General features: G+C 34.9%; 1 protein-coding gene across 3 annotated transcripts in view; it reads left to right on the forward strand.

Annotated features, from left to right (window-relative positions):
* Positions 1–12,242, forward strand: part of mspo (M-spondin) — a 593,209-nt gene that overhangs the window by 525,772 nt on the left and 55,195 nt on the right. For all 3 annotated transcript variants that reach the window (XM_074172813.1, XM_074172815.1, XM_074172814.1), the window contains exon 2: positions 2,869–3,080. In XM_074172813.1, the coding sequence (XP_074028914.1) occupies positions 2,869–3,080 (212 nt within the window). The remainder of the gene's footprint in view (positions 1–2,868; positions 3,081–12,242) is intronic.

Here is a 12,242-nt window from a genome sequence, read left to right on the forward strand (position 1 = left end):
TTCATTTTCTTATATGTATGTATCGCTCCTCGAAACATTCTTCACATTTGTGTTCCGGAGTTTCTTGTTGCCTCACAAATGTATGAAGTTCTACCTTACAATTTTTATTTTTTCGGATTGTAGATGAAAGTCCCCAAAGAATGAAAGACTCTGATATCTTCAACAAAGTTGACTTCTGTTCAATATACGAGGGTGATCTGATACACCATTATACGCTCGAAACAAAAATACAGTCCAGTGTACTGTGAAAGAATCAAAAATTATTTGGTCGGCTGAGAAAGTGGGATAGTCATGGAATTATATCAATCGATCATCGTCAAAAAGGAATAACCATTACAGGAGCATACTACGCCATCATTATTTGACGAGCTGAAGGCAGAACTTGCGAAAAACGGCCACATTTGCAGAAAAATTATATCATGTTTCACCAAGACAACGCACCGTCTCAAACCTCAGCGGTTGCCATGGCGAAAATTCACGAATTACGGTTTGAACTGCCTGACCATCCGCCTTACTCACCAGATCTAGCTCCAAATGACTTCTTTTTGTTTCCTCATCTAAAAATTGCGCTCGGAGGACAGATATTTTCGTCAAATAAAGAGGCAATGACATTCGTGAACAATTATTTTGCAGAGAAAAATACCGAGTACTATTTGGATAGATTACAGAGATGGGAGCATCGCCGTGAGAAGCGTGTAGAGTTAAAATGAGAATAATTGAATAGAACTGGCCGATACTTGATGAAAATCCATATTAAAACTAATTATTACAGTTTATTGTATGATTTTCACTTTAGACGGTTTTACAAAAACCGCGACACGTGTTTCGCTGTAAAATAGCTTCCACAATCGTGAGTTTACGCTTGTGGAAGCTATTGTCTAGCGAACGTTTACGCTTGAGGAAGCTATTGTATAGGAAACACGTATCGTGGTTTTTGTAAAACCCTTTGAAGAGAAAATCATTCAATAAACTTTATCAATTAGTTTCAAAAGAAAAAAAAAATGAAAAAATGTCTTGTATCTCTATTAGGTTGGAAACTTTTCAGATCACCCTCGTATATACAGTGCATTTCTTTGATGTCCCCCCCTTTTTATTTTTTGAACGGGTCAACTCAAAAAATTGAAATTTGGAATAATGAAATCAATACGTGAATACTTCATTTTGAAGTGAAATTGACAGATGAAACTTTCAAGATAGCGATTGGGCGTCATCTAGGAAAAAAAATTACATGGAAAGGGGGGTCTTGTGACTCATCATTTTGAGGATCCTGACTAATTCTTCACAACCCTAGAATATGAAGTCAATATCTTCACCTACTACAAAATAGAGGAACATTATTTAATTTCCTGAAGACAAACACACTAATAACGATATTTTTAGAATATCTGCCATATGACAATTCCAACAACTCGATAAGGTTTTTTTTATAAAATCGACAAAAAATGTCAGTATGACAATGAACATCATTTTTCAGTTAGAATATTCTCATTTAGTTTTCGGTTTCACTAGTAGAAAGGTATCACGTCAACAATCTCTAAAATGGTCAATTCTTGTCGATTGGAAGAAAACATTATTGGAGCGATTTTAATTTACGGTGCGATACGTAACTTTCACGAACGTTTTCCAAATCGTCCTGACTGTAGAAAATACAGCAAGGGTGAATAATTGGTGAGTCCTGAACTTATTCCGTCGCGAATGTTTGTGAGGTGTCTCCTTCTATTGTGTGGAGACTTTTGAAGAGGAATAGGTATCATCCATACAAAATCAAAATGTTACACCAAATGACTGAAGATGACCCTGATCGAAGAACAGAATTCCTCGAAATCATGACGGAAACCATTGCAAGGCATCTTACTTATCTCCACAATATTTGTTTTAGTGACGAATGTACTTTTTTTCTAACGGCAATGTTCACAGACAAAATTGCCGTTATTGGAGTGACACCAATCCTCACGTTTCCGGGAAACACATACACAATATCCAGAAAAAATTAACGTTTGGACAGAAATAGTGGGAAACCATATTCTTGGACCTCTATTTATTAATCAAAATTCAATATGCTGGTATTTGAATATGCTGGTAACTACTGTTGACCCTCTCATCACTGAAATTGTCGAAGCGGATCCTAATGAATTCGATATGGATAGTGTATTCCAACAAGATGGAGCAACACCACATTACCTCAGACAAGTAAGAAACTATTTGGATACTACTTTTTCCGGTCGTTGGATTGGCCGTCAAGGTCTACAGCCAGCCCGCTCGCCAGATTTGACACCTTCGGGCTTTTTTTTGGGGCTATTTGAAGCAAAAGATGTACGAAACTGAACCTGCTTCAATATTGGATATACGGCAGATGAATAATAATGAGATATTGACGTTACTGTGTTCGAATATGTTCGGCGTGAAATATCGGATAGGTTGTTCATATGTCAAGAAGTTCAAGAAAACCATTTCGAGCATCTTCTGAACTGACTTCAAGCTTATTACCTCATATTATGTAGTTGAATGTCAATGTATTCAGGCAACTATTGAAAGTTCCACCATTTTCTAGTAGTTGAAGATATTGACATTCTAGGGTTGTGAAGCATTCGTCAGGAGCTTCAAAAAGATGTGTATGAGACCCCCCTTTCCATTTAATTTTTTTTCCAGATGCGCCCAGTCGCCATCTTTAAAGTTTCATATGTCAATTTCACTTCAAAATGAAGTATTCATGCATTAATTACATTATTCCAAATTTCAATTTTTTGAGTTGACCAGTTCATAATATAAAAGGGGGGAGACATTAAAGAAATGCACTGAATTATTCAACATAATACAGAAAACATGAGCATCCATGTAAGCATTCCCACAACCTCCATTTTGTTCCAGGTCGTAGCCATGACAAATCTTTCACCCTGTTCCGGCTGGGCCAAAAGTCTTCGGCCGGCGTGAAAGCGTTCGTCGAGACAGGTCGTTCGGATATTTTGGAGGAACAAAGCCAAGGCGAAGGTGGCGTCTACGACGAGTTCAACGCACCCCCTATCACCTCCGGCGTGGGTAGGACCGAAGCGGAGTTTTTCGTCGATGGAAATCATTCTAGGGTGAGCGAACCTAATAATAGAAATTCAGTTTTAGGTATTCATACTCGAAATAATTTCTATCCTATAGAAAGATCTCTTCAAAAAGTATTTTTAGAAGACATTGTTGTTTGGGAATTTTCTTTTCGCGAAAAAAATTAATGTCACTAAGTACATTACAGGATAATTCAACATAGCTGAAGGAAAAATATAGGCAAGTTGTTTTTACGCAGACTATACCTACTCTTGAAAAATGTCGACTTTTGTCAAAACAAATCGGCCTGTCAAGAATCAGTTCTTTTCTCATTTTATCATCATATTCACATTTTATCATCTTATTCGTTTCATTTTTATAGTTGATCATCTGTGATATTCACTCAATTTCATTTTAAGGTGATTGAAATCGAAATATTATTCTATAACAACAATTTTAATAGTAGCAGTTTCATTGAATTCGAAAAGAATACACTAAGTTAATGCATCTAGCTGCGTCAAGCAGCTAGACGTCAAGCAGCTGCGTCAAGCAGCTAGATGCATTAACTTAGCCGACTCTGCCGACTCTGCGGTCTCTCGTCAAACCACGATAGATTTCAACAATGAAATCCTGTCGTTTATAAATATGTGTTGAGTATTGTTCATATATTCAAATACCACTCAAAATGTGTTCCTCTAGAGCAATACCAATCTAGCAACCATCTACAGATGAAACCATTCGTCCTATATAGACGCTTGCTTTCATCATGCTGGTTGATCTATAAAACTTTGACGTATTGCGTTGTTACTTTTAATAACTATATCCTGTTGAAAATGCAAATGGATGTTGAAGGTAGTTGACAATGTTTCGTGGTGCATTTCATTAGTTCGGACTTATTATATATTATCATCATATAAATGATAATAATATATAATATAATAATAATATGTTTATTTTCTCATACACTGATATAAATTACATGGAATGCTATCGAAAATAAACCAGATGATCACAGAAGCCATAGAAATCTATAGCTTGTTCGTGATAAGACTATGTTGGGAATTAAGTGTATATAATTACTTCTACATTACATTTACATTTCATTTAAAAATAATGAGTGATCAATCGAATAATAGATAAATGATAAATAAACCTAACAACAGAAACAGTAGTTACAGACAGTATACATAGTTATTTTCATCTACTCAATAATTGCTAAGGTCAAATTGCTGTTTGGAATAGTTTGATTAATGAAGTCAGAACAAAAGTTCTTTTGGTATTCATTCACTTCCCTTTTAAACATAGAAGAACTGTTGATATTTTTTATTTCTCCTGGTAATATTTGGTATAAGCGTGTTTCCAGGTATGTTTCGTTTCTTTGTCCTATAGTTTTGTCACATCGTGGTGAATTTAAAGAGTTTCCTTTTTGCCTAGTAATGTAGGAGTGAATGATTGGTTCTATTTTGATGTTTCCTTTTTTAACATTACTCAGTATGCTCATACTAAAAAGTTGTCGAATATCACATACACTTGCTTCTTCAAATAAGGCCTCAGTTGGATGAGTTTTTTTCTATTAAATATAGTTTTCAGTATCCATTTCTGTATGACATTTAGATTCCTAAGATAACAATCATTCACTCTTCCCCAACCTATTATATTATAGGATAGTTGTGATTGTACAAGTGCAAAGTACAAAGTTTTCAAATGCTGAATGTCAAGAAAGTTTTTTAGGCCATTGAACTTGGAAAGTGTACCTTTTAACTTTCTGATTATTTCTTCCATCTGTAGGTGCCATCGAAAATGCCCATCTATATAGATATCTAGATATTTTATTGACTCGCCTTCAGGTATTTGATTATTATTTCCTATATTTGGGTACCTCATGTTGGGTAATGTACTGCAATATGATGTGAATGGGAAATATTTAGTTTTTTTCCAAATTGATAGTGAGTTTATTGTGCAGTTGGTTCCATGAAGAGTCAGTATACAAGACAGCCGTATCGTCAGCAAAGCTCAAAATTTTACCTTTTGTTGGTATCTGTAGCAGCTTATTTAGATATATTGTGAACAGAATTGGTCCTAGAACCGTTTCTTGCGGAACACCATTAGTAACAGTTTTGGGATAACTCATAATTCCATCGATACTGACTCTCTGTTCTCGGCCACATTGTCTTATATTGTATAAATTGATTTGAAATCCCTGAAAGAGTCTATAAAAATTAAAAATATCAGCTGAAAATAACAATCATATTAAGCAAAAAAACTGAAATTACAATGAAATAAAATACAAGCAACAATTAAAAATTAAACTATTAACAAGAAATAAAAATTAAAATTTTTTGAACAAAAAATGAAAATTAAAAATTGAAAGTATACGTGTCAAGTTACTTCACGACGTTTCCATTGTTTATATCCACACTCGTTTTCACCGTCATCACCCGAATCATGACGTCAAATTTTGTTGTCAAATTGTTTGATTGCTGGACATGAACACTGCGTTGGGGTTCAGCATATATACTTATGAACAGTGAGAGTGTTATGTAAGGTTGGTCTTTTTTGTTGTGGTAAATGCAATGAACTTAGTTTTTCCTACATTCAGACTTAGAAGACTCACATTCAACCAAAAGAGTACATGTTTGTTTCAAGGTGATTGACAATGTTTCATGATGAATTTCACTACATCAGACTTCCATTGTCTACTATATAAAATGATTTGAAATCCCTGAAACAACTAAAAAAGAAGAATTGAAATTGATTAGCTGAAAATAACAATTATATTAACCAAACTAAACCTGAAATGAAATAATAGTGAAATAAAATGCAGGTAAAAATAAAACAATTGAATAAATAGCCAACCAGTCATAGCCAACATATATATGGAGTGGTTTGAAACTCTGGCCATAAAAGAAGCCCACAAGAAACCTCGAGTCTGGTTGAGATGTGTTAACGACACCTTCATATTATGGAACCATGGGAATACTGAACTAGACGCCTTCCTGAAACACATCAACAGCGTGAGACGTTCCATCAATTTCACAATGTAGAAGGAAATCCACAACGAATTGCCATTCTTAGACGTTTTGGTGAAGAGGACCGACAGTATCTGAACCACGAATCCAACCACCATCAATCGACTAAAAGAGGAATCATGAAGACTCTATTAGACCGTGCTTTTGGGCTCTGTTATACGAGGGAAGCTCTCGAGAAGGAACTAGACATCATCAAATATGATCTTCAACGGAATGGCTATTCCAAAGCGATGGTAAAAAGACTTTGGCTAGAAGACAGCAGGAGCCTCGCAAGGAAGAGAAGCCGTCACAACCAGTGCTTGCACTTCCCTACATCAGAGGATTATCGGAGAGGATAAGAAGAATTGGTTCCAAGTACAACATCAGAACCTGCTTCAGATCCGGTTACATTATCCGTAGCAGCCTCACGAAAACTAGGCCACCAAACGCGGACTGCGATTCCAAGAATTGCACTTACCGGATACCCTGTAAGTGCGGAAAATCTTATATTGGTGAAACTAAGAGGCCATTGAATGTTCGCATTGCCGAGCACAAGAAACACACACAGCGAGGGGAAACCAGCAAATCAGAAATAGCAGACCATGTTTCGACCCATCAGCACGACATCGAGTGGTCCCAAGCTGAGATATTGCACAGAGAGGAACATTGGTTTAGGAGAAAATTCAAGGAAGCCGCATACATGTTGTCCAACAACGTATTCAGCCAAACCAGCGTAGAAATACGCTACATATGGAAACCCATCATCAAGCGAAAAATGGCCAACTCCCGCCAAAACGGAACCAGTGAAGCGGAAAATGGAAAGTGGGGATAAGTGAAAGTACTCGAACGACCTATAAACACTCATCTCTCGGAGGAATCAGTCCAGTCATCACCCGAAGACGATTGTAGATACTAACAATCGAAACGTCGTGAACTAACGTGACTTGGAATCTCTCCACTTTTTATTTTTATTTTCTTTTTTTATTTCTTCATTTTTATTTATTCAATTTTTCTATTTTCACTTGTATTTTATCTCACTATTATTTCATTTCAGGTTTGTTTTGGTTAATATAATTGTTATTTTCAGCTAATCATTTTCAATTCTTCTTTTTTTAGTTGTTTTAGGGATTTCAAATCATTTTATATAGTAGACAATGGAAGTCCGAACTAGTGAAATTCAAAAGAGTACATATTTGAGCTCTTTTTCAGCTTTATCATTGATTTCATCCCAGGAATCGCTTTCAAATAAAAGTGCTATATGAATAATTTCTATGATCATCTTATTTCGAACACAGTTATTCGAAACAGTTTGATCTATATGCAGACGTTTCACAGAAACCACAATATGACCAATATTTTACACCTCATGATCCATTCTGAAAAGAAACTCAGTATACGAAACCTTTTCACTGTAGATGCATTTATCAGCCTCATCGAAATATCATTGAAAGAGGATGTCCTTTATTAACATTGTCAGCGCAGTGAATAGAGCAATGCACCTCTAATGAGACGAACGCAGTTCACAATCGACCATCTGCAGGCCCGACACGCGTCTAGATTGACGCTCCAACTCTTTAAGTGTAGTTTATAGAGAATTGCTCGACCAGTAAGGGCCGCATTAGTGAAATGTGACGGAATTATTGCTAACGATGGCAGATTAAGGAACTCCAGATGCCTGAAGTGGATGGATCGCTTCCTGAAAGGAACCCATTTACTTGAGATCTAGGATTCCTGATACGGCAGAATTGTGGGGTCGAGTACAGGGTGATCTCGATCTATGGATTATTCATATACTTTCCAGATCGAAGTTTGGTACAGTGATTCCGTTCCTAAGCGTATTAAATTATATATACTTATATTTATTGTGATTTATTCTTTTTGAAAAGTTTTTCGAATAAATTTGAATTTTGTCAAGGGTTGAGTGAATGTAAGTAGGTAAGAATATTTATTCAACAATTGACAAAATACAACTGCAGTTACAGTTTTTAGATTATTTGTGTTTTTCAAATCAATTTCACAAAATTGAAGCAATATCAGTGCAATATTCTGTAGTTACAACAAAATTAATGAAAAATACTACACTCAGATGTCTTCCACCCTATTATACATTTTCTAATCTTGGGCCATAATATATCTTCAGTTATACGTTTTATGAAACAGTAATAATTGAAGGTAGTTGTGACAAATAAAAAATTGTGCCATTTGTTTACAGTTTGTTGTTGCCCCGCTGGGGACCGAATCAGGTCTTTAGAGTTCGGCAGAGCCAAACTCTTACCATCTGACCACTCACCATACAAACTAATCGGCTTCGTTAAGAAGTTGGGTTTATTTGGCCGAGTGTGAATAGGTGTGAGCCACAATAAACCCTTGCGGGTTGTGGTGGAGGGTCGAATAGACCCACTCACTTCGGACCTAACCTAACCTAACAGTTTGTAGTGTGATTTGCAAGATAACTGGGTTCATTCGAGATGAATTTCATTAAAGAAGAATTCATTGATTTCATTACCTTGACTTATACGACCATATACGAAAACAGTGCTGAAACTGACTGACGAAAACCGTTTTCTGAGGTTAGAGAAATAGTCAGAGACTTACAGATATCGAGTGCAACTGTTTGCACTGTGGTTAAACACTGGAAGTCTCAACATTCTGGAAATAACCTCTGACTTTATGTCTCCAACTGTCAACTACGAACTGCCTTATGAAGTACTGTTTCCTAGTAGAGAGGACTGGATCCTCTGGGAGGAGGAAATCTTAAGAGCAGATAGTTGTTGGTTCACAGATGGATCGAAAATACCTTCCGGTTCTGGTGCATGTGTTTTCAGTCGCAGATCCAGGACAGAGATATCAACCTGCCTAGGAACCTATGCGACTGTATTTCAATCGGAAATTTACGCTATTGAATCATGTGCGGAAAGATTGGAAGAATCCAACCTCGTACACAAGTCAATTAAAATATTCTTGGATAGTCAAGCGGGGTTGAAACCTCTTGGCTCCTACCAAGCAACGTCCAAATTGGTAGCAAGTAGCCAAAAACGACTCTCCTCGATAGGAAGATTTATCATATTGTCTCTGATGTGGATTCCTGGTCATACTGGCCTGGAAGGCATTGAGACTGTTGACTCCCTTGCAAAGGAGGGTGCTACAAACAGCTTCATCGGACCAGAACCTATCATTGGCATCGCTTCAGGCTTTGCCAAACAAAGATTGAACACCTGGATGGTGTTCAATCTTTGTATATATATATATATATATATATATATATATATATATATATATATATATATATATATATATATGTATATATATATATATGTATATATATATATATATATATATATATATATATATATGTATATATATATATATGTATATATATATATATATATATATATATATATATATATATATATATATATATATATATGTACTTCTGGCAAAATCTTCCAAGATTGGCTCACTCCAAGGCGTTTATTCACCCTTAGAAGCTTGATACCAAACAGTTGTTGGACTACAGTAGGAATGAACTGCGATATCTAACAGGCCTTCTTACAGGTCAATGTCATTTGAATCATCATATGCACAAACTTGGACTGTCAGAAGACAGTGTGTGTCGCCTCTGTCTGAAAAATGATGAAACAGCAGAGCATATAATTTGTGCCTTCCTCGCTTTGTGCTCTGACCTGAAAGACCACTCACCATACAAACTAATGGGCTTCGTTAAGAAACACAATAGCCCGTGCGGGTTGCGGTGGAGGGTCGAATGGACCCACTCACTTTGAACCTAATCTTACCTACAGATATCGAAGTCAGAAGGTTCAAATCTAACAAATTTTTTTTTACCATGTACCTGGAGTTGTTAAACTAATAGCGGTTGATGGATTCGCCCCAGTTGTATATATCGAGCACTAGGAAAATTTATATTCACATATTCAAAAAAACAAAATTGAAACATTTCGAGAAAAAAGGAAAATTGTTCTCACCGAAAAAACAGGACTTTTTTGTGAAAGAAATATTGCAAAAATTCATGAATGATTTCTTGTAGTTATTCATATAGGTTATCAATGTAAGAGACACTATTTTTATGAAATAAAATAAAAGCGAATATATTTAGAATGTTCAAATATTGATATACCAAATGAGAATATGACATTTGAATTAATTGTGGTTTACAATATCATTGAATCTATTTTCCATCATACAATTCACATTTTCATTCTTTTCTATTAATTGTTCATCTCATGATCAAGGTATTTTTTCTGAATATAATGTTCAACATACCATATTACAAATACACAAGTATTTTTTCGAATAAAGAACAAAATATGTTATTTCAGATACATTTAGTAAATTATATTTCGAAATAAGAAACGGGCGATAAATTGTGAAAATATAAACTTCATTTTTTGGGAAAGAAAGTTTTTGGCTTTCTACTACTCCATCTTGATACAAAAAAAAAGGATGAGGGAATCTTCCAAGGAAAGGAAGGAAGTAATCAATTTTAAAATGAGTAACTCTATACATGGATGTGTAGATCATGCAAAGAAGTAACTTTCAGACACAAACTGAAAGAAAGTCCTTCTGAAACAGCTACTTTCATATAAACATTGAATTACACGAAAGAAAAAAATTCTTTCGAAACAAATACTTATATATGAACACTGAATTATACAGAAGATACTTTTCTATACTCAGTTTGTATTTCAAACATTCGTTGTGGAATAAAAATCAGATATCATTCACATGAGTTCTACTTTAAATGAATGGTAATAAATTGCACTCACATGGCACACTGTCACCCTCACTGGTATACACCGATGTTTCGCCTTAAGACACTTGCCCCAAGGTTCTTCAGTACCAAATTGGATAACATTATAGAAAATACACACAGTTATTCATGAATTACGATTTAATGTAACTGAATAAGCTTGATTTGCTTATGTCATCAAAAATTAATCACTCCTTAAAATATAACCCCTTCAATTCAAATAAACTTCGTCTAGTGTATCACGCTGGTGTGATAATTTTTGACAATGTCATAATATTTTCTAACTGTAAAACACATAGTCACTAGTATTTTTGAATATACCTCTCATTGAATTATTGAAAATTTAAACTATATAGGTTGTCCCATTAGAAAGAAGAAAATTATCATTTTCATCACTTAACTGTTTGCACATTATTGCATAAACATTCCAAATCAAAAAAAAGTATGACAGCTAAGATATTTTACGATTTCGTTACTGTTGACGTACGTTTATCCGTTTTGATATATCACTCCAACTTTTGACTTCAAAGATTCCAGATATGATTCAATACTACTGTTGAATTGCAGTCACTGGAAGTTGATAAACTCATGAAATCAGTCATATCAAATGTATGAGACAATCGAAAAATTTGTTTTTCGAAGTTATATAAAATATTTATTCAAGTGTAAGCATTTCTTTCGTTGACTATGAATAGCGGAGCAATATTGAACCTTTCAAGCATAAAGCACTCACCTCCGAAATAACATGGAAGAGTAGTGGAAAATATATTTATAAATCCATTAAAAACCAATTTATCCTTATCCAAACTGTAAGCTCCCGTGGCAGTTGTTCGATAACAAATTAAGTTTGGAAATTGAAGCAATATACCAAGCCGCAAATACTTCGCCTGTCAGTTATTCATAAAGCTCTGGAGAGGGATTTTAAATAACCACTTTGGTAGATTCTTCTTTGGTTAGTAGAAACAGCCTCAAATAATATGGTTGCGACATGAAATATTTTTTTTGAAAAGCATTATCTTCCAATAGTTTTATTACATCAGAAAATATGTAGAAGATTTGTTCAGAAACTTATCTCACTTGATAGCCTTTTTCACAGATCCTAGGATTAGGTTGGAAATTCGAAACAATTATTTCACTGTTTGAAAACTCTTTCATTTGAAAAATTGCGTTTATGTGAAAGAAACTTCCTGAGAACCTTTTTCCAAATGGGTTCAAATAACTACTTCCGCACAGACACTGCTCTTAGAGCGCCTTAAGGATTTTTCTGTAGTGCTCATGTTCTGTACTTGAAAAAAACATCCAAGAAATCTTCAAATGAGTCCAATCTGTCTAGTTCATTGCTAAATCTACAAGATATAATTTTTCTTGAGCGAGTTTTCAAATTAGTAACCAGCAATTAACTAGGTAAAATTAAAATCTTGGGAAAAGTGTAAATA

This window comes from Leptinotarsa decemlineata, unplaced genomic scaffold (genome assembly GCF_025532065.1).
Source record: "Leptinotarsa decemlineata unplaced genomic scaffold, Ldec_3_MD MMD2_tig00000199_RagTag_RagTag, whole genome shotgun sequence".
Classification (NCBI taxonomy): Eukaryota; Metazoa; Arthropoda; class Insecta; order Coleoptera; family Chrysomelidae; genus Leptinotarsa; species Leptinotarsa decemlineata.